Source organism: Gymnodraco acuticeps, unplaced genomic scaffold (genome assembly GCF_902827175.1).
Source record: "Gymnodraco acuticeps unplaced genomic scaffold, fGymAcu1.1, whole genome shotgun sequence".
In the NCBI taxonomy this organism is placed as follows: domain Eukaryota; kingdom Metazoa; phylum Chordata; class Actinopteri; order Perciformes; family Bathydraconidae; genus Gymnodraco; species Gymnodraco acuticeps.
In genome coordinates this window covers 387,603-415,569 of record NW_022989953.1, presented here as the reverse complement: position 1 = coordinate 415,569, position 27,967 = coordinate 387,603, and the positions used below count along the sequence as shown (strand labels likewise).

The window sequence follows — 27,967 nt, the reverse complement described above, 5'->3', positions numbered from 1 at the left end:
GGCAATGAGGACATTTTCTGATGGACACGTCTCTAAAGTTCAAGTTGTTTGATCTGTGGAGTCAGTAATGAATTGGGATGTTTGGACTAATCTGCTTGTTGCTGCAGGCTTTTTAGGGCAAATTAATGGTTATGCAACACCTTTTCAGGACACATGATGTGCAAAGGTTGTGTTTGCTTATGAAGCCAACACGATATAAGAGACAAACTTAAACGTTGTGAAAATTCAGATTCAGAACTTCATCATGATCGCATCTGTGGTTCTACTCTTGGGAGCTGTTTTGCTCCTATCGCTCTTCTTTCAGAACCACAGGACCAAAGAATTCCCTCCAGGCCCTCGACCGCTCCCCATCCTTGGAAACTTGCTGCAGCTCAATCTGAAGAACCCTATTGCGGACCTGGAGAGGGTAAAGTTAAATGATTTTACCAAGAGAAAATATTTTCTGAACATTTGTGCATACCGAATCATGCACAAATGATGGTTTATATATATATATATTAGGGCTGTCAGTCGATTAAAATATTTAATCGCGATTAATCGCATTATTGTCCATAGTTAATCGCGATTAATCGCAAATTAATCGCACATTTTTGATCTGTTCTAAATGTATCTTAGAGGAATATTTTTCAAGTTTTTAATACTCTTATCAACATATGAGTGGACAAATATGCTTTATGCTAATGTTTATTATCATTTGAACAATGACAAATATTCTCATGAATATTAAACACAACAACCTCTGAACATTACAAATATTCGCCTCAATTCAACCTAGAACCTCTCATACAATAATACAATACAAATGGTGTGTGTGTGTGTGTGTGTGTGTGTGTGTGTGTGTGTGTGTGTGTGTGTGTGTGTGTGTGTGCGTGTGTGTGTGTGTGTGTGTGGAGCCAGGGTCAGTGTGAGGTGTGTGCGTGTGTGTGTGTGTGTGTGTGTGTGTTTTGAAATTCAGTTCCTGACGGACGCCAAAAAAGCCCGAGATTATGGAATTAAACCAATAAATAAAAGCAAGGATAATTGTGTGTTATTGGTGAGTAAATAACAGTGTGTTATTTTGAAAAGAATATCGAATTAGAAGGAAAAAAAGATTTTAAAATACAGATTTCCGTATTCTGAGGCTCTGAGCCCCATTTATTTTCCTCACACACGGCAACAAAAGTCCGAAATTATACGATTTCAAATAAAAGCAATAACTGTGGCTTGATATTGAGTAAGAACATGTTTTTATGAACCACACAGCTTCCGGTCTTCCTCGACCCGACCGGAGAAAAAGACGTGCTGCAGGCAGTAGAAATACATTGCTTTTAAAATCGTGCTGTGCAACATGAAAAAAGGGGCAAATCGTGTTGGTGAACACGAATCAATAGATTAAAAATCGTGTTGGTGAACACGAAATGCCGTGAGACTGGGTTGCATATTCAGAGTATTTTCCTATTTAATGTGTGTGGCAAAAAATAATGACCATAGGGGCATAGAGCTGCCATCCCGACCATACGTCATCTCACATAATTCAGAGCTGATTGGCTGTAAGCAGGGCCACCCCTTGCCAACTTGGGGCCCCAAGCGACATTGTGAGATGAGGCCCCCCCCCCCCCCAACCGACAGGAGTGAAAAAATGTTTTGCAAATATAATTCCTGTTTATTATTATTATCAACACAGTTACTTTTTTATACAGTGAGGTAAATGTGCATGTATGTCGTTCAGTATGCGTTTACAGGTGAATACGTCTGCATTTCCTGCCAAATACTAGCCTCAAAAAGATTAAAATATAATGAATGCAAATAAACTACTTCTACTAATAATGATAATCATAATCAATTTAATAATAAAAATAATATATTGTTTTATTATAATATAGTTGTAATATAGTCAAGACAAAACATGCTTATGACATGCTCAAAAACTGATATTTCTTAAATATGTATTCAAATGTAGTTCCCTCTGTCAGCAATGTATCAACAACTACACACAGATCAGTATTTCTCTGTGTTGTGGTTGACATGATGATGACTGCAGGAGTTATTCATTAAAAAATGAATAAAAGGGGAAAAAATGCTCCATGTTTTTTAGGCTGTAAACTTGAACTGTTATGTAAGCCAACTAAACAGACAGTTTATCACTCTTCCTCCTGTATACATTAGCAGATCAAAGGCATCACATACTTGAATGGTAAATAAAGAATGCTGGAAATAACTGCATCTCCATTAGCCTATATGCTCTGCAGAGACCTTCTTCATGTCATGAATTGCAGCTGATGTTTTAATATGGCAATTGGCAATTTGACTTATACAACATTCGCAAGTTGTACATTTGACTCATACAATAACCCACCTTCGAGTGATGCTCTAGTTTCTTCATGTTTTGTTTTTTGCGCCGGACTGAAACTGTCTTTTCACCGACATCTCTTCACCTGCACTAGTGGCCGTATCAAAGCCGTGATTGGTCAGATGTCGATTCATTGCAACGGTGTCGGGTTACAGACGTGCTCCCCTTGTCACCTCTCACTCTCGCGGGGGGTGCGCGGAGAACTGAGCGGAGAACTGCGCACAGCAGCTGAGGCCCTCTGGGCGGGGCCCCCTGCGCAAGACGGGGCCCCATGCAGCCTGCGTGATTGGCCTGTAGGGAGGGGCGGCCCTGGCTGTAAGTATGTGTGCCGCGAAAAGTGTGGTGTGTGAAGAGGAGACGAGAGACGCGTCCTAAACCAGGAAGTAAGCTGCGCATGGCTACCCTCCACAAAAAAGCAATGAGATTTCTCCATAGGATTTTAGAAAATAGCTCAAAATAAGATCTGTGGGAAACGTACCTGTTAGATAAATGCACGTTTTGTTCAGCCGGATAATATCCACATGTCTACCCTACTTTTATAATTTCGAATCATAAATCCATCATTTAGATTTATGATAGACTTTTGAAACTACAAGAAGATAAGGAGGACTTTTACAAAAAAGTAATAGAGATTTTTGTCCAGAAGGATAGGCAAATGGACTTCATCTTCAAGTCAAGGTAAGACCACAATTTTATTGAAAATGGGATCTTACTAAGAGAGAACAATTCAATATTTAAATGATAAAATTACATTTTTTGGGTATCCTTTTGTTGAACTGTCTGTTTAAAATTATTATTATTATTATAATTGAAGCATCAGACTAAAGAGGCTTTTGAAAATAATATTATATTTTGATTTAGGTCAAAATATAATATTTGTAAACCTGAAGAGTCAGTGCCAGTGCCTCACCAGCCATGAACCTCACTGCAGAAGCTTATATATAGACATCTAAGTTTTTTGTGCCCCACCACTTTTGTACATATAGAAACGCCACTGACAATTTCAGAATCAAACAGAGCACTCTCATAATAACGTAACACTATCAGAGACTGGATATATCCCCCCCCTCCCTCTCCCTCTGGTTGCTACAATGAGGAAAATAAATTACGGGCCAAAAGTTGTATTTACAAGTATTAAAAGTAAGCAGAGGACACAAAACCAACTGAGACCTGTCTGTCCGCTGCATCTACACACACACTGTACCACACACACCTACACCACACACACGCAGCTCCTAAAACAGGCTACAGCCGTTGTGTATTTTATTATGTGAAGCACTAAATGGTTTTAGAAAAATATCGACTCTTTGTTTGTAGATATCTACTAAACTAAAGCAAATAAAAAGAGTAGGCCTGTTATACTAAGTGATATATATTTTACACACTGCTCTGCTTTCTGCACGGACCTCACAGCTGTTCTCACTGTAAACATCGCATCGCGATGAAAGCAGTTAATAAAATAATATCCAGGGGATGCATGCAGAGCTGTCATTGGCTGAGATAAGTCCGGCCGTGCGTCACGACTCTTTGAAACATCTCTGTTCCCGGAAATGCATCCACGAAGGAGCCGTGGAGGACCCATCAGTGTATCCTCGGTTAGAGCTCCTCCAGAGAGCCTCCTCGACGCTCGATCCTCGGTCCTCGAAGTGCATTTAGAGAAATTAGATGTCCTTCAACATGCCGCGCTGAAATTCATTTCCGGGTCACTACCGGAGGACCGAGGAGTCGAGGAGGGGGATTTGATGAAATGAGAAAGGGCCCTGGGCAGCGAGGGGGGAATCTGTACGGTCAACATTACATTTTTCTAAGGCTAAACAATGAGAGAGATTTTTTAACCAGTGATTGATCGAGGGGTTTTCTGGGTTTTTCCAAAAGACAGCTATTGTGTGTTTGGCTTGGAGAAGAGAAAAGACTACTAGTCTTTTCTTAGTGATATTAAGTCTGGGAGATAGAGGGAAAACCCCAAGAATACAGAGTTTTGGGCATTCTGGTAATGTGGCGGAAATTATTTTTGATAATGTGCCCAGAACATCTTTCCAAAAGGATTTAATATTTGGGCAGTCCCATAAGCAGTGGAACAATGTTCCCTTATCATTATCACACTTTGATCTGGAATATTTGCATCAAAATGGTGTAGTAGGGATGGAGTTATATAGGTACGCATAATCCATTTGTACTGTAGGAGTCTAAACCTCGTGTTAATAGTTTGAACCTGGGCTTTGTGGCATATCTGCCCCCATTCCTCAATTGTTACCTCTGCATTCAAATCAGTAGACCAAGCAAGTCTTTTATTCTCTGAGGACTCTCCTGATTCAGTTTTGCAAAGGTCATAGATCAAAGACACCTGTCCATGACCAGAGGAGTGATGTACTATAATTGTTTCCAGCTTTGACAGAGGTGGACATAATAGTGAGTGATTTTGTGCCTTAGATATATAACTCCTTAGCTGCAGATACTTAAAGAAATGTGATGTTTATTTTTTAGCATCTCAAAGGTAATCAGTTTGTTGTCATCATATAGATCACTGATCTTATTGATGCCTCTGTTGGCCCACATTTTAAACCCTGAGTCATATGTTCCTGGTATAAATCTTCTGTTACCCCATACAGGAGTAAAAGAGGATATCTGTGACTTTAAACCTAAGTGGCTTTGTACTTTGAACCAGAATTGTGTTACTGACAAAAGTGTTTTTTGTATTCTTTTTAAGCTGTTTTGGAGAGTCAGAGAACAAATACAAATTCAGTGGTAGTGGAGTTGTTTTATAACGTTCAATTTCAACCCATGGTATGGGGGTTCCGTCCAAGAACCAACACATTGCTGCTCTTATTTGGGCTGCCCAGTAATACCAGGACAGATTGGGTACCTGGAGTCCTCCTCTCTCATAAGGTAGATATAAAAGCGATAGCCGTAACCTTGGTCTCTGATTGTTCCAGATCAAATTTGTAAAGATTTTCTTCATTTTGGGAAAAAATGAGGAAGGCGGGTGCAATGGCAGGGATTAGAATAGATACATAAATGTAGGTAGGACATTCATCTTGATAATATTGATGCGTCCGATTAGGGATAGAGGGAGTGATGTCCACCTGTTAATAGAATCTGTCACAGAAGCTATTATGGGGTCATAGTTTGTTGGAACAAGGTCTTCTATTTCAGGTGTAATCTGTATTCCTAAATATTGAAAGCCTTCCATGGAATTTTGGAAATCTGTTTGAAAAGGTGGATTAAGTCTTTCAGATTCTTTAAGTAGAAGAATGTTAGATTTCGAACTATTCACCTTATACCCTGAGAACGTACCAAAATCCTTTATCAGTTTATTGAGCTCTGGCAATGACACTGACACATTTTTTATAAATAAAACGATATCATCAGCGTAAAGGGCCAGGCGATTTTCAATGCCCCCAACTGTTATTCCTGTGATATGAGAATGAGTTCTAACCGCGATAGCCAGGGGCTCAATTGCCAGTACAAATAGTAATGGAGATAGAGGGCACCCCTGACGTGTACCTCTCGATAGTGCAAATGGTGCAGACACTATGCTATTGGTTAATACTTCTGCATTTGGGGTGCTATACAAAATGTGTATCCACCTACAAAAACCCTCCCCGAACACAAATCGGGATAATATTTCGAATAGATATGGCCATTCCACCCTGTCAAAAGCCTTTTCAGCATCCAGGGATAGAATGGCCGTATCTGGAGCCCCCCTTTCTGTATGTAAAACATTGATCAACCTCCTAATATTGTGGAAGGCCTGTCTGCCCTTGACAAAGCCATTCTGATCCAGGCCCACCAGTGTAGGCAGGTGATTTTCAAGTCTTAAAGCCAGTGCTTTAGCGATCAATTTTGTATCTGAATTAAGCAATGATATAGGCCTATAAGAGCCACACCTGGAGGGGTCTTTACCTGGTTTTAGGATAACTGTTATTAATGCACCCTGTAAGGTTGGGGGAAGACAACCCTTTTCGAATATCTCCTCGACCATATTCAGGAGCGGTGGCAGCAGTTTGTTTTTAAAGGCTTTATAGATGTCTATGGGGATCCCATCAGGACCAGCTGCCTTTCCACCCTTCATGTTAGTCATGGCCTCAGACAATTCTAATAGTTATATTGGTTTATCTAAATTAGCTTTTCGTTCCTCAGACAAACATGGAAAGTATATCCCGTCCAAAAAAACGGACTGAGTCTTTAGGTCGCTCAGACTTGTATAGGTGATTATAAAATGTTTTAAATGATTCATTAATTTCTTTAGGATCTGATGTAATATTTCCAGCATTGTTTTGAATTTCGTTTATCGCTCTTTCGCCATGTAACGCCAGGCTAGTAATTTGCCTGCTTTCTCCCCTTGGTCGTAAAATGACTGTTTGAGTCTGTTGATACTTGCCAAGGCTTTATTGGACGATAGTTCATTGTAGTGGGCTCTTTGTAATGTCAATTTGCATTGTAGATCAGGTGTGTCGTTAAGGGCTATGTCCCTTTCTAGTTGTTTTATTTCTTTTTCTAAATCAGACATTTGACGACGGAATTTGTTAGATTTAGAGCTTGTGTAGCTAATTATCTGACCTCTAATGTACGCCTTAAATGCCTCCCACCTGACGGAGGGAGAGGTCTGCGTAGTGTTTATTTGAAAGTACATATCTATGTGAGAATCCAGGAAGCTTACAAAACTTGGGTCATGCAGCCACTTGTATCAAAACGCCATCTCGGTGGACCCTTAAATGGCTTTACTGCAATGTAGTCCAAGGTTAATGGGGCATGATCCGAGATTACTATGCTGCCGTAGGTACAATTCTTAATATTTGGCATTAGGTTTTTGGAGATTAAGAAATAATCAATGCGTGAGTAAGTATGGTACGTGGAAGAGTGGCATGAAAATTCCTTCTTGTCAGAGTTTAGGACTCTCCATATGTCACATGGAGTCATATCCGTAATGAACTGTGAGATCACCCTCCTTGTCTGTATGTGGGAGGCATCTATGCCTGAAGATCGGTCTACAAGAGGGTTGAGGGTGCAATTAAAATCGCCACCAATTATAATGTTACCTCTAAGTGAAGAGATATTTAGAAAAAGATTATTGTAAAAAAGTTGGTCGTCAATATTTGGCCCATAAACATTTATTAAATTAAGTTGTTCACCCAATAAGGTACCTTGTATTATTATTAGGGCTGTCAAGTTAACGCGTTAATAACGCGTTAACGCAAAAAAAAATTAACACTACTAATTATTTTACCGCATGTGTATTTTTTGTCCTCGGCTGCCCCGTAGTTGCAGAGCGCATTGAGTTTAAAATACATTCTACAAGCTGATGCTGACAGCCCCGCTCCTGCCGTCCGCTTGCGGGAGACCACACTTCCACGCTCACCGGCAGGCACCGACTGGCCATCGGGAGGACCGGGAGGGTGTGTGTATGTGTGGCACGAGGGAGCGAGAGAGAGACCTTACGTGTATTGTTGTTGTTAGCATCTGGTGCTAGCTAGCTGCGCTAACGGATATAAGGAGCTGTTTAAATGAAAACAGAGGCGCGACATTTCGCCGACAACTGCGCCGAGCACTTGACTTTATGCAGGTAGTCAGACAGTGTACGAAAAGTCAGCACACTCAGTGCAACATGATTGCAGCGTCCAGGCAGCTCCCGTTCGAGCATCCATCCACACACACACACACACACACACACACACACACACACACACACACACACACACACACACACACACACACACACACACACACACACAGTCAACATTACATTTTTCTAAGGCTAAACAATGAGAGAGATTTTTTAACCAGTGATTGATCGAGGGGTTTTCTGGGTTTTTCCAAAAGACAGCTATTGTGTGTTTAGCACACACACACACACACACACACACACACACACACACACACACACACACACACACACACACACACACACACACACACACACACACACACACACACACACACACACACACACACACACACACACACACACACACACACACACACACACACACACACACACACACACACACACACACACACACACACACACACACACACACACACACACACACACACACACACGTATGAAAGGTTCCAGGTTGAATTGAGGCAAATATTTTTAATGTTCAGAGGTTGTTGTGTTTAATATTCATGAGAATTATTTGTCATTGTTCAAATGATAATAAACATTTGCATAAAGCATATTTGTCCACTCATGTTGATAAGAGTACTAAAAACTTGAAAAATATTCCTCTAAGGTACATTTAGAACAGATGAAAAATGTGCGATTAATTTGCGATTAACTATGGACAATCATGCGATTAAATATTTTAATCGACTGACAGCCCTAATTATTATATATCTATCCCCTATGTCCGCATTGATGTCCGTCACTTGAAAAGGGACCGATTTATGAATGAGTATTGCCACTCCCCTTGAATGTGACAAATGATGCAGTTATGACCTGTCCCTGCCATCGTCTTCTCAAACGCAAAATCTCAGTGGATGTTAGGTGGGTCTCTTGCAGGTATACTACCTTGGATTGCAACATTTTAATTCTAGTCATTACTTGTTTTATTTGAGATAATCCCCCTAGCACTCTAACATTCCATGATGATATTTTAAAAAGGTTATCAAGTGTCATTAACCCATCTCTCCAAAATGATCAAAAGGGACCTCATTGTAAATATTGAAACAGCAACTACTCGTCTACCAAACCACATTATCACATCAAGGATCACATATAAACAAACGTAAAAATACCATAAGAAAACATGAACCCTCCGTCTTCCCAAACGAGACGTGAAACACTCTCACCAACCGCCTTAACGAAACGCGCCGTCCTCCTCACCTCTTCCATGTAAGAGCTCCTAGGCTATTTAACCGATCCTTTAAGAGGAGCAATTAAACCAATAACTAACCACTGCAAGAACCCTTCATCTTCGACCAATATATATTCGAGGGATGAAAGAGACCAAAAGCAACAACAAATCCGAAATATTGCAAAAACATTAAGACAAATTAAACATCAATTCAGTATTTTTAACACACCCTAAACATGAAATGTGGTGCATTCAACACTGTTTTAAATCACTACCACAGATTGAGATAACGGAGATAAGCTTAAAAGTTAGTTGGGCGTTACAATGCATGAATGAGCTGTAATAAGCCTGAACAGAGATATGAATGCAGATGAACCTTCAAACGACATAATGTGGATCGTATCATTTCCAAGTGAAAACTAGTGACCGATTAGCTTTTTATCTTAATTCCAGCAGAGCATCATTATTCCGTCCGGAACAAACTAGGGGCATAGCGGAGTGTCAAACCTAGTGAAATTACAGTGCGTTCTTCATCAGTAACGCCAGGATATATCCATAGGCTTGAAGCCGGTACAAACCATAGTTCAAGTTGTACAGTCAGTATAGGAACAAAAAAATAAAATAAAAAATGCTCCGCTGGATGATCCAAATTATGTAAACTCACCACATCTAGCCGTTGTCTGTATCCTTTCCATCTCGAAGAAATGACTCAACCTCTTCAGGGGTATTGAACACACGTATTTTCCCGTTGTGCAGTGTGTACATCCTGGTAGGGAAAATAAGGCCGAATTGTATTCCCCGGGTACGGAGCTGTTGCTTCACTTCGCCATACGCCGCTTCGTCACCTCCGCTGAGAAGTCTGGGAAAAACACGATATGGCGAGTCCCGTATATCACCTTTCCTTTGGCTTGTGCCGCCTGCATCACCCTGACTTTATCCCTAAAGTTTAAAAACTTTACGATGAGAGGTCTCGCGGGAAGAGGGGAGTTGGGCTTCGGTCTGCCACCCGGGATTCTGTGAGCTCACTCGATTACCAATGGTGTTGGGAAGTTTTCGGGACCGAGTACTTCTGGTATCCATTTCTCCAAAAACGATTCCACGTCTCTACCTTCGGCGTTTTCTGGGAGACCAATAACACGTAGATTTGACCTCCTATCGCGATTCTCAAGATAGTCTACTTTCTCGGTGAGTGCTGTAATCACCTTCTCCATCCCGTTCACTGTGTTATGAAGCACCGTCACATTATCCTCTGTCTCACCAATGCGATCCTCGGCATGTGTTAATCTTCCCGAGTAGGCGCTGAGATCCGTTTTAATTTCCGAGATTGCAGCCAGAATCTCATCATTACGGGTGGTAACGTCTGCTCTTAGGGAGTGGATTGCTTCTAATATTTTGGCGTTAGATTCAGCTTGGGCTGAGCTAGCTATGAGGTTCGCGCTGGCTCCACCGGCATTGGCATTAGCCGTGTCCATCTTTAGCTTAGCTTGCCTGGTTGTTGGTGGAGTCCTTCGTGTTCTGGAACAATTCGGCTTCAGCTTTGGTATTTTGTTGGGCATATCAGATTACCATTGCTTTATGTCTCAAACTGTTGGTTTTTATAATTATTTAACTGGTCAGTATTAAGTAAAAGGATGGAATTGATCGGAGAGTCGGGGCTCGTCACCTGTTCAGCCGTCCGCCATTACCGCCCGTGGACCAGATTATTCATCTGGCCCACCCAGCGGTCCGAGTAATCACTCCCGCCCTGCAGTGGCCCTGCACCCTGAGGATTCCAGCCCATGTCGCCACCGGAGCCTTCGTCCTCAGTGGCTGTCGCCAAGTCGCCTCCACACACCGCCAGATGTCCTTTTCCCAGATATGCGGCATGCTGGTGACCCTGACGGCCACAGTAAAAACAGCTACCCTCCTGTAGGCGGCGCTGTCTTTCTTCTGGGGGAATCCTGGTTCTTCCCAGCTGCATGGGATCCTCCCGTGCTTGTGGAGGCGCTGTTCCTGGAGTTGCAGAGGCCGGCGGAATCCCTGAAGAAGAATTCCCAGGAGAACGCCCCTGGTGGCTTGGAGGTCTAGGTGTGGCTAGACGCCTCTCTCTCTCTACCTCTCTTTGAGGCGATTATCCACTCGAGTGGCCATGGAAATGAATGTTTCCAGGTCTTGAGGCAATTCCAACGGGGCCAGGCAATCCTTTATGGCAGGGGTGGGGAACCTCCGGCCTCCAGGCCGTATACGGACCGCGAGATCATTTGGTACGGCCCTCAAGGTAATTTATAAACACACGCAAATAAAATAAAATAAAAAAAGGTTGTTATTAATAAACAAGAATACAGTTTAAAGGTGTTTTGTAAAATATCCATAAAGAAAAAGAAAATCTGCTTGCAGTTCTCTTTCATATGGATATTGAGAGATGTATCCATAGAGCTCTTAATTTTGCTCTCAAAGTGCACCAGATTGATGCTTTGAACTTCAATATTTGCATGCCCCCGGACCCCCCTAGAGGAGGTTACGTCCCCCCCCCCCACACTTAAATCATGTTCACATGGATAGGACACTAAATACATTTGCACACATCTTGTGTCCATATCTTTTTGTTTTGGTGGTCATGCCACAATGCACGTGCACGTGCATGCATGCGCGAGTCATGGTAAAATATCTGGATTAAGAGGTTGCTTTTTCTTTGCACAACATGAAAGAAAGGCGAAATGAATGGGCTGTGATTTTAGTTTTTTTCAAGCAGAGGTTGAGTTCAATAATTTGTACGGCCCTCGGAGGATGTTGTAAAAATTGAAATGGTCCTTGAGAGGAAAAAGGTTCCCCACCCCAGCTTTATGGGATCTGACAGTCCGTTCATAAACGCGTCTATCAACGCGGGGTTGTTCCAGCCACTGTCTGAGGCTGCGGTCCGGAATTCTATGGCGTAGTCTCTGACTGGGTGAGAGTGCTGTTTAATCTGCATAGGAATCCGGATAGCCTCCCTGGAGGTTGAGGTCGGATCGAACACCCAGCTCATAGTGTCATAAAAAGCGGCATACGACCTGCATATGGGAGAATCTCGAGCCCATTCAGTCGTGGCCCATGCCACGGATCTGCCGGTGAGGTGGGAGACCAAGAAGGCGATCTTGGCTTCCTCGGAAACAAACGCCACTGTGTTGTGCTTGTAGTGTAGATCTCACTGGACCAGGAACGTTCTGCAGTTTCCAGATTCCCCGGAAAACCTCTTTGGTGATGCCAACCGTAACGGAACAGATGCCGAGCGAACCTCGGCCTGGCCAGCTGCAGGATCGACGGGAGGTGGCACCGCCGGCACAGCTGGATTCTCTAGACGGGTGATGATTTGGTGAAGCTGTGTCGCCAGCTGATTGACCTGCGCAGTTACGGCGGTCTGCAACAAGCCTCTTACTCCGTGCCCAATGGCTGTTAGCTGCTCTGGGTGCTGGTGGATCAGACTGCCTTGGGCAGACAGTGCAGTCTGGAGCGCTTTTGGGTCGGCTGGGTCTATGTTTGGTCAGTTCGTTCTGTCACGACCTTAACACAAACTGGAGAACCCAAATGCACGACCCAGAGACAGTCTTGAATGTAGCAAAACATGATTTTTTGATTTCAAGCAAACAGAAAAGCCCTCTTAACAGAGTAGGTACTGGATTAAACAAAAAGCAAAAAATAACAAAATAACAAAACCTTACTAGACTGGAAATTATCCTCTCTTGGCTGAAGCCTGGCACGACCATCCATGGAAACAAACAAGACAAACTGACACTGAACAGGGGGAGACAGGACTATTTAAACATGAGGTGAGTGGGAACAGGTGGAAACAATCAGGGGCGGGGCAGACGCTGACGAGGGCGGGAAAACACACAAAGGGAGGAAGTAACAGGGCCTGAAATGAGAGACAAGAGGTAAGTGTAGAGGAAACTTCTGTGTAGCTATGCAGTGGGAGTCACCGACTCAGGAAGGAGACACGGGAAGAGCAGTAGCTTTGATGTCAAACACATGATGGTTTATTTGGAGTTAACTGCCGGAGGATTCACATCACAAGTCCAAGAGTCAGAGGTTCTGACTTCACGGTAGAGTTGCCACGTCAATTCTGAAGAACTCTACCCCAGACCCATGTATTTAGCTAGTTCAGAGAGCATCATCAACATGCTGCATAACAAGATAGAATGATAACACCTCTATCAGCTGACGCCAACAGGCAGGAACAGGGAGACAAAACACTGAGAGCACAGCAGCCAAGGTTACAGGTGCCTGTGCTCAGTCAGGACAGTTTGAACTGATACACTGGGTCAAAGTTATGGGCCTTGGAAAATATTCCACAACAGTAAGTACAAAATAAAACAGGAAATGGAAAACGAGACATGAAATGAAACACAGGGACTTGACTAGAGATGAAATGACATAAATAGACAGACATGACGTGAAATAACATGAAAAGACGGACATAACACATAAACATAACTAACAAATTTGACAAGACACAACAGTTAGTTAATTGAATATATCTTTCATTGCTTGAAAATAACATAACTCAACCTAAAGCTACTTCTTCTAACATTAACTTGTTCATAATAACTCATTACTTTGGTTGATGATTGCTCTGTATAAAGGTCAATCACCTAAATCACATTCTTATCTGTCTCTGTCCCCAGTTGGCCAAGCGCTATGGTAACGTATACAGCATTTTCATTGGTAAGCGACCAGCTGTGGTCATCAACGGGCTGCAGGCTTTGAAAGAAGCCCTGGTCACCAAAGCGGCGGACTTCTCTGGCAGATCACAAGACCTAATGGTTAATCATGTTGTACTTGTGAAAGGTACATACCAAGGATTAGCCTTTTTCCATGCAGAGTGATTTTTCATTTGTATGCCATACACCATAACATCTAAACAGAAAGTATGGAGATATAATTGTTTTTGCAGAGAAATAGTTATCAACCAATAACTTAACACTCTAAAACTGCCTACATGTCAGTTAAAGGCCTCATAATGGCACCACCTGTTGGCAGCAGCGGTATTATAGCAAAGTATCAAGTAGAAGGAGTTATTGACTGATATATTATATAAGATTATCTGATTGTTAATACTGATGTATACAACATTTAAGCAGCCTTTTATGCTTGCAGCTGGTTAAGGTGGAAATAGTTTTAATTACCTTGTATACAGTAAGGTAGTATAATCCAGAGGTTACCAACATGGGGTCGGGTTCTACTTTCCACTGCTGGGTAGAATAATTAAACTGTGACAAACACCAATCCACGCAGAGAAGAAACACAAAAACATGTAAACCATTAGTATATTCAATGTCGATGATGGTGATCCAGTAGGCAGTTCAATAAGCTAATATTGAAAATATAACGTATCACTGAAATTGTATTCACTGTATTTAAAAAGGCTATTTGAAAGTGAAGGCAAGTACTAATTTTACATTTTTGCATATAGCTAATGCTCAAGGAGTGATTCTAGCAGATTATAACACTGCCTGGAAAGAGCAACGTCGTTTTGGTCTGATGACCCTGAGAAACTTTGGTCTGGGGAAGCAGACGATGGAGCAGAACATTCTGAGAGAGACAGATCATATCACACAGCTGATCGAGCAGAGTGTTGGTATGTCCAATTGTCAACTTACAGTACACAGAGGTTGCTTGTTACATAACTAAACATATAAGTGAGAATGACATCAGGGTCTAGACATCTTTTGAACTCTGTGCTGTGAACCATACTCTTATTTTATTCTCTTACCGTATTTTTTAAAATCATATTATCTGATATTTAGAACATTATAAGTGTTTTTATTATAATATTACATTATTATAGTGTCTTCACTTTTGTCAAGATCAAGTCCAAGAATCATTTTTCATCTGCTTTTTCCAGGTAAAATGTTGAATCCCCAGCTGCTGTTCCACAATGCGGCCTCCAACATCATTTGCCAAGTTCTTTTTGCAAGGCGCTTTGACTATGAGGATGAGTTTATGAAGTTTTTTGTTGGCCTTTTTCAAGAGACCTCCAAAATATTCAATGGGCGCTGGGGTATGGTGAGTCACATTTTTGACAACAAAACCACTCAATAGAGAGACAAAGAGTCGATGTGCTTGAGATCTTTTTAAAGTAAACATACCCTAAAAAGGGTCCTGAATGATGACTTTAAGGGAATCTAAACTTTTTGAAATCATTTTTTTTTCTTTTTCATACAGATCTATGACTCTATTCCAATTGTGCGCAACCTGCCACTGCCCTTTCGGAAGGCCTTTGAGTTGTTTAAGGTATTTTTTAAATAGGTTTGTTGACAGACAGCCAAAAAACATGTTTTATTACAGTGATAATGGCTTGGAGTGCAATCCTTGGAGTTGATGAGTACCTATTATAGTCCACAGTACAGCTGAGGCTAATAGAAATGGCTTGTAAGTATCTCTTTATAGCCTTATATGCAAAGTCAAAGCCCAGTATAAGTTATTACAATTCATCAATATGTGAACATCATAATCTGTTCACAATTGGGTTGCGTTATCTATTAATTATTATAAACAGAAACAACCTTACATGGTGTTCAATCAGATTATTATGCTACTGAATATGGTATGCTAGGAAATTGCTTTTTCTTAATTTTTGGGCTACTAAATGGGACCGTAGGTTCCTGTTAATAGGTTAAATCGTCAGTAAAGCCTACAAGACAAGAGATGTAGACCTGAAATTCAGAACATTGTTTTGTTTTCAACTTGAACATTTATATGCCCTTAATAAACCTTAAATTATCTTCTTTTTTTTTGTTCTAAAACTTGGTGAACTTGGTTATCCCACCTCAACTATTTTGTTTATCAGGTCGCACATGAGAAACGTTTGGTGATGGTGGCTGAGAACAAAAAGACCAGAATTCCTGGTAAACCGCGGCATTTCATAGACTCTTACCTGGATGAACTGGATAAGGTGTGTGGTTTTTTTCTGTTCATTGGAAGAATTCTGTCCTGAACACCTGGTATAAACTGACATGTTGTTGACCACTAAGACATTTGAGCTTTGAGGAGGTGACAAAATGAACAATATCTACTCACTCTTTCTTTCTCTTGTCAACCTGCATAGAGAGGAGACGATGGCTCGTCCTTTTCTGAGGACCAGCTTTGTGCATTTATTTTGGATCTGCACTTTGCTGGGACAGACACGATTGCCAACACCCTGCTGACTGCCTTCCTCTACCTAATGAATTATCCCAAGATACAGGGTATGGCTCTCTATCATCTGTCTGTCTCCACTTTATTTATTCATACTAGAGGCATGGCTAAAGGAATACAAATGTCAGTCTGTCAGTTGGTCGAGACTTAAAAAAGAATTTATTGATTATTGATCGCCAATACATAGGCCTTTGTGGTCCTGGAAATATATGGACACCTATTGAACGAATTGTCATCAAATGTGGTACAGACAGTCATGTTTTTCTTTATAACATTGCAAAAGGGTCCCACAATAGTAGATTAAACATGTGACTGTTAATCACATGACTGTTCTATTTAACATTGAAAACACAACTGCTTAGTTAGCTTAGAGCAAAAAAAGAAATCGGTAATGTAAGGGAAACTTCTGTAGCAATGGAGAGTCAGGACTCAGAGAGACACGGGACGAGCAGGAGTTCTGATGTCAAACACTGGCAGTTTATTACAAGCATCGGCCGGAGAATTCATATCACAAATCACAGCAGCAGAAAGTTCTGACTGCACCGGTGGGTTGCCATGTCAATTCTGACTCCCTTCTCCTCTTGGCAGACCTTTAATTAGCTTCACTCAGAGTCAACCCCCATATTGGGGAAAGCATCTGTGAACACCTGGGGGGCACTGAATCACTTTATCTGACTCTATGGCTCTTGTGACCGAGAGTTGACCGGTCATAAAACTCATAATGTCAGCAATAGCTGACAGTTCCCATTCCTTAAGACAGATAACAGACTTCGGCTTCGTCGTAAAACGTCAACAGACCGAAAGGTCAAATATCTTAGGAGCAAGGAGAATTATTCTTTGACACTTAGGAGTAAAGACAAAATTAATCCCTAACAGGTAAGGTTTAAAAGATCATGGTTTGGAGCACTATAATTATTGCCTACTTAAGTGACGTAGAACGAAAAGTGGTACAATACTTACATAGTAACATCATTACCTTTAGTGACTTATAATACATTAAAATGTTGTTGACGAATGAATTTTGTTCTCCTAAAAATGTAGGTCTCTTTTTGTTTGACCCACAAATCCACAATGACTTCCTCTATAAACAGACTCGTTCAGCCTATATAATACAGACCTTTGCCTTTGATCTTGTCATATTAACTATGGCCACTACACAAACATATAAGCTGCTTGTACATGCGACTTATAGGGCTATATTTTCATATACCAACATTATCCTAGCTCCTAGTACTGGGTTAAATGCAGAGGCCAAATTTCACTGTGTGTGCTGTGTGCTCTGCATGTGTGACCATTAAAGAGCGTTTCATCCTCCTATTCTATCTATCTATCATGTCAAAAGAAGACGACAACATGACGCAACGTTGCAATGTTCTCTCTTTCTGTTAACTAACTCTTTGTCTCTCTTCATCATAATGTATTTTCTTTGTAATCACCAGAACGCTGTCAGCAGGAAATAGACAATGTTCTGGATGAGAAAAAAGAACCCTGTTTTGAAGACAGGCATCAGATGCCCTATGTGCAGGTATAAGAACATTTTAAAAGCGTCTTTGAATTGTAAAAACGTAGTAATATATCTGGGTTTGAACAACGTTACAGCTGTGTCTCTGTTTTACAGGCTGTTATCCATGAGATCCAGCGGGTGGCCGACACTGTTCCTCTCTCTGTTTTCCATTGCACCAGTAAAGACACACAGCTAATGGGATACTCCATACCCAAGGTAAGAGGAAAATATTATGTGTGTCATAAAAATGTAAAAAGCCTTGAAATTATAGCAGTTTCCCTCTGAACACTAAAAGGTACGATTTGCAATACAGGGAATAGCTGATAATATTGATGTGAATTTCCAATTAGTTCCAAGAAATCGAAAAATAGACATATTAATAAATAACATATCCTAATTATGTCGATAAAATAACATTATATTGCCTCCAGAAATATCAATAATTGGTGATAGTTAAATATACGTTTTTTTAGCTCATCTGAACACCTGTGAAGAGGACTGTGAAGAGGTATGGTGAAACCTGATGAAATTGGGAGGGGGGGGGGGGTTAGATTTAGATTTCAATATACAAACCTTGGAAAGAGGATCAAGAGCAGTGACAGCCATCGTTATGTACAGCACCAGTCAAAAGTTTGGACACACCTTCTCATTCGCTGGTTTTTATTTATTTTAATTATTGTCTACATTGAAGACATTAAAACTATAAAAAAAAAACACATATGGAATTATCTAGTAAACAAAAAAGTGTTAAACAATCCAGAATATGATTTATATTTTAGATCCTTCAGAGTGGCCCCCTTTTGCCTTGATGACAGCTTTGCACACTCTTGGCTTCTCTCAGTCAGCTTCATGAGATAGTCACCTGGAATGGTTTTCCAACCGTCTTGAAGGACTTCCAAGTAGGGCTGTACCCGAATATCCAAATATTCGTTCGTTGGAGTACTATTCGGGTTTCAATTTCGTTATTCGAATATTCGTTTTTTTCTGTTTTTATTTTTTATTTATTGAAATCTCCAATATCAACGTAAGAGCTTGTGCCTCTTCGGGGGGTGCTAACACTTAACCCAGTATTGTAGTCAAGTCACCAATTCACGAGTCCAAGTCACTCTCGAGTCACCACTCTTCGAGTCCGAGTCCAAGTCCGAGTCACCAAGGGAGAGTCGTAGTCGAGTCCAAGTCTGAGTCACCCAAGGAGTGTCCGAGTCGAGTCCGAGTCATCATTACCTGTGTTCGAGTCCGAGTCCAAGTCCGAGTCACCCAAGGAGTGTCCGAGTCGAGTCCGAGTCATCATTACCTGTGTTTGAGTCCGAGTCCAAGTCTGAGTCACCTAAGAAGAGTCCAAGTGAAGTCCGAGCAGTGGCGAGCCGTGACTTTTATACCTAGGCCCTCTGACCCCCACCCCTTCCCTCGAGTTATTACGTCACAGCGTATACTTCAGCGGAATATCAAAACAACGGCCGGGGTGCAAAACGCAGCAATGAAAGCGACCCTCTATCACACAAAACAACACCTGTAAATAACCCTATTTGTGTTCTTTGAAATTTAAAAGGATATTGCATTGTGTTTGTTACTTTCGTTGCAGTTGTATGTCTTAAGTGGCATGCTTTTATTTTGAAGGTGAGTTAACGCTATTGACAGGAAGTTGTTGTTGTTATGGAAACAAGAAAAGTTTCACAGCGGGCGGAACTTGTCATAAAGTCCGCGATAATAAAACCCACCCATATAGAGGGAAGATATGATTGGTCAATTGTACTGTCATTTGACATTACTCTCTCGTTCAGTTACTATAGCTGGCCCTCTGTGAATTCATAGCTGGACCGCCTGGACATCCAACAGCTCCTATCTTCATTTAACCCTTCACATTCCAACAGAAACTGAATAGGCAGATTCGAAGGATTTATTTATTTGGAAATGTTATTTTAAATACAATAAAATCAAGTTATTTTGATAAAACTAATGAAATTTTTTTTTTTTAATGTTTTTAAATATTATTTTGTAGAATATCTTAGGCCCTCACAGAGGGCCTAGAGGGCCCTGACGGCTCGCCACTGAGTCCGAGTCACAAGTCTTCATGTATTAATCTTCGTGGATATATGTTTTGAAATGTAGCTGCTCCTCTACATTGCTTTTATCCTGTCATGTTATACTAATCTGTCTATTGAACTGCTGTGAAGCGAGTTTGGCTACAATTCTTGTAATAGGTGCTATACAAATATAAAGCTTATTACTAATATCAATATTATTATTATATATAAATAAACTATATTTAAAATGAGTTACCTTTTAGAGAAGTGATTATATTTGTATGCCAATATTTTCCTAAGGTAAAGTTTTCGTTTTGCACTTTTATTTTGATAGTAACTCTTATTTTTGAAGGAACTTTTACCAGTTAAATCGGTTTAATGATAAAGATTTAGCCCCAGAAAGCACATGGCTACTTGGCATGCAAATGTAATTACATACATGCTTTATCGCCCCCCTTGACAGTGAAACGCCATGCATGAGGTTTAGATTATTTCCCTGTCTCAATCAAAATTGAACTGTATACTATGAAATAAAACGGCACATTTGTCTTGTAGTAAATAAAAAGGGATCACTGTGAACGTGACGTATGATAGTACACGTTGAAGATCCAATGGGGATACTGAATGGCGGTTCTGACTGATCTCGATCAGTAATGCATGACGCAGACCCAACGTTTCGTTGCTCTGATTGGCTGTAGGTCTAATCAAATTGCATTCGGAGGCATTTTGATCTGACCGCGGCCGCGCTGATATTATAACGCGACATAATTTTCACACCTTTACGGAGCGTCCACACAGCAGCGTGCGTTGACGTTTGGAGGTGGGCGTATCTGAAGCTTGGGGATTTTTTGAGAGCAACGCGACCAACAACCAATCACATGAATCTCCCGCCCCCGACATACAAAGCAATAGCAATGTTAAAACGAAGTAAACTGGATATAAAATCCCCAAACAGGCGAAAACCTACCAGTTTCACCCACTGTCTCTGCCACCTCCCTCCATGCCTCGCTCCTCCGGTTTGTATCCCGGTAGATGAACAGAGACTGATCATACAGCACCGGGTGATTCACTACCGCTATAATGAATTTTCCCTCCATTTTTTGGAATATGAGGAAATGACCTGCGTAGTCTCTCCCAGCATACATGCGGTTTGATTGGCTAGCACTTGTACTGGCAGATTTGCATAAACGGGATTTCATTGGCTGACGCCTCCGTCGAGGCGTCAAAAGTTGAACATTGCTCAACTTTTGAACCAGCAACGCTCCACGTAGCTTCCCAAAATGCAGTTCGGCTAAAAGTGACGTCACCCCATTCAAAGTGAATGGGCAGAAGCGTTAGAAGCTTCAACGCACGCCGCTGTGTGGACAGGCCGTTAGCATAGCCGCGGGAAGTAGGGGTGCTGGGGGTGCTGCAGCACCCCCTGTTGGCGAGTGGTGTACATTTGAAAAACTGAGTGACCACCTAAATAAAAATGATTAAACTACATAAAATAGTTATGATTTTACTTAAAATAAAATTAGCTGTATACAGTAGCATATAATAGTCATAGTATATATTTGTATATATCAGGTGGCTTGAATTTATTTTCCAAATAAGTAAAATCCGAGTCATCTAGGTCGTAGGTCTTGGGAGAGTGACGTAATTGACGCGACACACACACTGCAGAGTGACAACTTTCTAGAATGGAGCAAAAAAGGATTTTGGATTTGTTTTCTCCAACAAACAACCCAATAAAAAGAGTGGACCACCAGCTACTCCTCAGCCCACCACCTCTACAACTAGAGTAATATATATAAATTATCCATTATCTCATTACATTTGCGCATATTTTAACACATTTCAGGAACCGAAATCTGAACTTTGGATAAAGCCAGGTTCAAAATTCTCGTTTCATTTTGTAGTCATATTAGCATCTACTGTAAGGCTTTCACCGAAGGGATTTTGGATATCTCTCTTTATCACTCCATAAATCAGAAAATATTGTCAACAGCCCTAAAATATCAATTTTCGCCATGTTTCTAGGTATACAATCTTATATAATTCAGGCTATGAATTATATATGAACAAACCCTTCTGTAAAAGCCTTCATAATATTGATAGGAATATAACTGGAAGGTCTGGTGTATGTAATTGCAACTGAAGTGGACATTTCGGACTCAGAGTAGGAGAAAAAACTCATTTTGAGAAAACGAACTTTAAAGATTGCAGTGAGGCGCTAGCTAAACCCTCTGTTCTTTGGATGACAGCTTGCGCATCGACGCACTCCGTGAAGGTATTTCATGGTCGGGGTCATTTGTGTTTTGTATAACCTTGCTTCGTGCAAGTGACAATTGTTGTTGTCTTCTCTGTGAACGTTTTTTTCCGTCGTTCTTTTGCCATTTTGAGATTTACATTTCTAGCGGAAAGCTAATCAGGAAGTGTTTTAGCACACCACGTGATGCATCTGAACGAATCACGTTGTCAGAAATTGACACCAGCCAATGAGATTTCGTTTCTTGGTTTAAGACCCTTTTGTGCTTTCACGATTGGTTGCTGATACAAAGGAAATGACCATATTTGGATCCGATGAGATCATTGTGCAGGAGAGACGGAGCTTTTCCAACGATGACATTGTGCAAACAGCGATCGCGGTACTTTATGTTACGTTAGAAATGCTAACTTTTGGTAAATGTAGGAGAAATATACAGATGCAAATAGACAAACTATAGTCAAATGAACACTTAAATGTGTATTTTGTACATTTTCCTTCCAAAAGCCTGAAAGAAAACATGTTATGGAATCAAAATAGCACAACATCTAAAAATTGACCAGTGCATGAAAAACGATGTTTTTGCCTGCCGTGTCTCGCCTTTACCAAACAATTAATGCGGCTCGTATCGCTGACAGCCGGGCCCGGCCCGGCACCGCCTTTTTAAAAAAAATGTAAACGGCTCCATCCCCACTTTTGGCAGCACCCCCTGAGCAAAATCACTTCCCGCGGCTATGGCCGTTAGTGTATAAAACTCCCCCACTACTTAGACTATTCCTTGCACCCCTCTTCTAGCATAAGCCTGAATGGTCTCAACCATATTGCATCAGTAACGTGCACTTGTTGTTACAGCAGGATGAGTTTGTGTGTTGTGGACACGACCCGTATATTTTCGCAATCCGTGTTCTCAACATGGTTACTTTAACATCATTTTTCATGGTGGGGCTAAGGTGGGGCTAAGCCATTTCTTGTTATGGCTGTAGCCTACCCTAGCCATACACTGGCGCCACCACTGGTCATTACACTCAAACAAGGTCTTTAAACTGAGTGCATTTTATTTCTTTTATTTAGGTTCTGCTGTTTAATCGATCCAAGAAACATGTTTCATACTTTGTTTTACATTTTGAGTTCATCATTAAACTCAAACTATGCCTTTAAACTGGGTGCATTTTATTTCTTTTATTTAGGTTCTGTTCCCTAAATTCCCTCTTCTCCTGTAGATACCTGTGGTGGTGGGATTGTTTTATTATTTAAAATATATTTACATTTGTAATGCCTTCCCAATTATCCCTTTTTTTCTGTATGTTTATTTCATGGATATTTCTGTGTTTTCTGGTGTGTAATATTTGTAATAAAGATTTCATGTGACACATAAAATTGATTTGTTGATGGGAATTAATGTCACTAATATGAATAAATGAACACTAGGTTAATGGTACTCTTGCTATCACCGACACTATCTATAAACCTTGTCCCTCACGCTAGCCCTGACAACACCGGTAAGCACACCTTCATCTAGGCTGCACTGCTGTACGTGTCCTGACTTATAGTGGTTCTCTCCTCTATCTACACTCTTCTTGTCATCTTTGTAAAACAATATCAGACTGGTAATTAACACAGCCACGACTTCTAGTTAAATTCAGTGTGGCTAAAAGGAAAAGCTTTGTTAAAATATGCAAGCGCGCAAAAGTCAGTTGAAACGATCTTAAGTTGGCGTGACGTTGAAGTCGTGCGACCCTGCTGCTGTACTCGCTTGTAGTTTGTTTATAGCATAACATTAGCATTTTTCTTTTGGCGACTAGATTTATGATTAGAAAATTATAAAAGTAGGGTTGACATGTGGATATTATCCGGCTGAACAAAACGTGATCCGTCTCTTAAATGTGTGTCAACCACAGACCTTATTTCCAGCTATTTTCCAAAATCCTATGGAAAATTGCATTGGTTTTTGTCGAAGGAACCGGAAGTGTTAAAATGCTAACTTACTTCCGGGTTTTAGGACGCGTCACTATGGCACTCTATGGCCAAAGATTTCTGCACCCCAAGCAGGAAACACGTGACTTATCACACGTGTTTCCTGCACAATCTAGAATGTGGGAAGAGGTGGGGCGGAGCCCTAGCGCCCCTATGGGCCGGCCGCCACTGCAAAGACACAGCGGTAGGAACCAAAAATCTCAAATGTTGACTCATCGGACCAAAGTACAGATTTCCACTGGTTTAATGTCCATTCCTTGTGTTTCTTGGCCCAAACAATTCTCTTCTTCTTGTTGTTCATCCTGAGTAGTGGCTTCTTTGCAGCAATTGGACCATGAAGGCCTGATTCACGCAGTCTCCTCTGAACAGCGGATGCTGAGATTGTCTGCTACTTCAGCTCTGTGATCATTTATGTGGGCTCTAATCTGAGGTGCTTTAATTTGCAGTTTCTGAGGCTGATAAATCTGATGTATTTATCCTCTGCAGCAGAGGTAACTCTTGGTCTTCCTTTCCCGGGGGGGGGGGCCTCATCATAGCGTTTGATGGTTTTTGCGACTGCACTTGAGGATGCATTCAAAGTTCTTGACATTTTCCGTATTAACTGACCTTCATTTCTTAAAGTGATGATGGATTGTCGTTTCTCTTCACTGAGTTGAGTCGTTCTTGACATAATATGGATTTCAACAATAATCAAATAGGATTATCCACTGTGCACTAACCCTACCTCTGCACAACACAACTGATGGTCTCAAACACATTCAGAAGGCAACTAATTCCACAAATTGACTCTTGACAAGGCACATGTGTTCATTTTAAACCATTCCAGGTGTCTACCTCATGAAGCTGACTGAGAGAAGCCAAGAGTGTGCAAAGCTGTCATCAAGGCAAAAGGGGGCTACTTTGAAGAATCTAAAATATAAATAATATTCTGGATTTTTTAACACTTTTTTGGTTACTAGATAATTCCATATGTGTTATTTTATAGTTTTGTTGTCTTCAGTATTAATCTAAAAAGTAGAAAACAATTAAAATAAACAAAAACCATTGAATGAGAGGGTGTGTCCAAACTTTTGACTGGTGCACATCCAGCTCTTTTTCAATTCTTCCTTGTTTAATTTTCAGGGAACCATTATCATTCCTAACCTGTCCTCAGTGCTGAAGGAGGAGGGACAGTGGAAATCTCCCCATGAATTCAACCCTGAAAACTTCCTCAATGACCGGGGAGAGTTTGTTAAACCAGAAGCCTTCGTGCCATTCTCTACAGGTGAGTCAAACGTTAAGCACATTCATAGATTGAAAGATTTATTGGAGGTTTGATTGAAGAAATGTCATTAGGTTATGGATGCTTATATACTAATAAAGGACTGGCTTTATATACTAATAAAGGACTGGCTTATCTAAAGCCAGTTGAGTAGCACTTGAAATGTTTTGGCTCTATGAAACCTGATGTACTTATATGATTCTGTTTTCTTCAAGTTTGTATCTTATTGGTCGAATGCACTTATTGTAAGTCGCTTTGGATAAAAGCGTCAGCTAAATGCAATGTAATGTAATGGAGAATATGCGTTTTTACCTGCAGGTCATCGTATGTGTCTCGGAGAGGTTCTGGCTCGTATGGAGCTCTTCCTCATTGTGGTAACACTTCTGAGGAGGTTCAAGTTCATCTGGCCAGAAGATGCAGGAGAGCCAGAATACACGCCTGTTTTTGGTTCGACCCAGACCCCTAAACCCTATTCAATGAAGGTGCAGGTCAGAAGTCGGAGGCTATCCTAATTAGGTCCTACACAATTCAACACTGGATCGTAAAAAAAGTGTTTCGATTATTGCTGCACTAATGAATCAATTAATCATGATGTTTAAGGGGTTTACTTGTAGTGACAAACCCTCAGGGGGATTTGACCACGTCTCCAGTTCCCTTCAGCTCTACAGAGCTTTATCGTGTCTTTCTACTTTTTTCACACCTCACACAAAACCTGTAATTAAGTCTCACTGCTCTCATCTACCTAGTTTCCAGCCACAAAAAAAAACACTTTTGTGAAGACCAAAGAGCTAAAGCAAAGTTGATGGCACATCATACAGTAGTTGTAGGAGCCAATTAACTGTGGGTATAAAGGTAGGGACATATGTGTGTTGGTGAGAGGTTCCGCCAGAAGGCCCATACAGTTTTTGACCACACACACACACACACACACACACACACACACACACACACACACACACACACACACACACACACACGATTACAAGCAAAGCAAAGGTATTGTGTAAACGGTAATATCGTGTGGTGAATATGGAAAGAAGCAAGTAAAATGGAAACCAGTAAAATGGAAATAAATGGACTGTTTCAAACTGGAAACTTTTGTTTCTGACCTTTATTCGGCAGCAAACTTGTGTGCGTCATATACACCCACCAAGCGGATCCTCAGAGGCTTAACGCGTTGGCTTAGCCTCTACAAATAGTCAAAAACTAGCCTTTTTTGGAGTAACACAAGAGGACATTTTTTCGTTGCGTTTATCGAACGCTGAGAGCGGCTGCTCACCTTCTACCTGACGCCGAGAGGAGGACAACAACACGCCGGCTGCTCAGCTGTTATCAGCCACCTGACGCCGAGAGGACAGCTACAACTCGTTTGCTCATCTGCTGCACAGGAAGGCGACAGGAGCAACGCGGTGAATGGTGCCGGGAAGCTTTTCGCCGCTTGGCACGGAACTACGTTCATCTAAGGAGGTATGTGTATTGTGCTACAACCAGTTTAAATGGCCATAGGAATTCAGTTGTGTGCACACAAGGGGCGTAATTCCAATGCATTTGGTTGTGAAAGGGATGAACAATAAGCGCTTGCATTGTACTGATTGATTTGTGCCAATCCGTTTGACTTTAAGACATTCAAATATGGAGGAGCACGCTGCGGACGTACCAGCAGCTGACAGCTTCTGGCAAGCTGGATAGCGTGGCCAGCTGTAGCGATGCGCAAAGCACTAAGCGGGTAGTTAAGCTAACGGAGCCTACACACGGCGGCGTGCGTTACCGCTTGGCGGTGGGCGTGTCTTGAGCTTGCGGAGTCAACGCGAGCAACGCGACCAACAACCAATCATATGTATGTCCCGCCCCGGACATACAAAGCAAAGCTCATGCTACATCCATGCTGGCTAAATATACTGTCTATGCTTGCTAGCTGTCCATTCAAACGAAGTACACTGGATATAAAATCCCCAAACAGGCGAAAACCTACCAGTTTCACCCACTGTCTCTGCCACCTCATGCCTGGCTCCTCCGGTTTGTATCCCTGTATGTAAAGAGGGACTGGTCATATAGTACCGGGTGATTCCCTACCGCCACGATAATTTTCTCCTCCATTTTTTGACATATGGGAAATAACTGCGGTCTGGCTCTCCCAACATACACGCGGTTTGATTGGCTAGCGCTTGTACTGTCAGATTTGCATACGCGGGATTTGATTGGCTGACGCCTCCGTCGAGGCGGCAAAAGTAGAACATTGCTCTTCTTTTGTAGCGAGCACCGCGAGAGAAGCTACGCTTTGCTCCCACAATGCAGTTCGGCGAATCGTGACGTCACCCCATTCAAAGTCGATGGGCAGAAGCGTTGAAGCGGCAACGCACGCCGCCGTGTGTAGGGGCCGACGGAGCCGCAAAGGGCTAGCTACGGCTCCGGTTAGCTTCGGCGGCGGACTCCGGCGGCCACCACTGGGATAATTGGGTCCCCTTTTAACATTTGCTCCCATTTAGCATTATGGGCGTCATAGCCATAGACTATAAAAGTCTTACCCAAGGCTGAATCATAAACTAAACTGTATATATATATACACATGTATAAAGGGTTACGTCCTTAGCTGGCTAATAAGCTACACAACAAGCTAAGCTAACAAGCACACAAACACCTGCTAACGGGGTACAGGGTTGCCAACTCTCACGCAT

At 41.5% G+C, this 27,967-nt stretch overlaps 1 protein-coding gene across 1 annotated transcript; it reads left to right on the top strand.

Moving 5' to 3' along the window:
• Nucleotides 1-171: 171 nt before the first annotated feature.
• LOC117542790 (cytochrome P450 2D15-like) lies at nt 172-26,387 on the top strand. The gene is made up of 11 exons (XM_034210636.1): nt 172-406; nt 13,770-13,932; nt 14,558-14,722; nt 14,990-15,150; nt 15,310-15,378; nt 15,935-16,039; nt 16,193-16,331; nt 17,721-17,806; nt 17,900-18,001; nt 25,154-25,295; nt 25,611-26,387. The coding sequence occupies exons 1-11, from the start codon at nt 245-247 to the stop codon at nt 25,802-25,804; spliced, it is 1,488 nt and encodes a 495-aa protein (XP_034066527.1). The 5' UTR covers nt 172-244; the 3' UTR covers nt 25,805-26,387.
• Nucleotides 26,388-27,967: the final 1,580 nt, after the last annotated feature.

Coding starts and splice junctions, on each gene's coding strand:
- LOC117542790 (XM_034210636.1), top strand. CDS start 245: ATGATCGCATCTGTGGTTCTACTCTTGGGAGCTGTTTTGCTCCTATCG. Junction 407..13,769: donor CTATTGCGGACCTGGAGAGG/GTAAAGTTAAAT, acceptor CTCTGTCCCCAG/TTGGCCAAGCGCTATGGTAA. Junction 13,933..14,557: donor TCATGTTGTACTTGTGAAAG/GTACATACCAAG, acceptor TTTTGCATATAG/CTAATGCTCAAGGAGTGATT.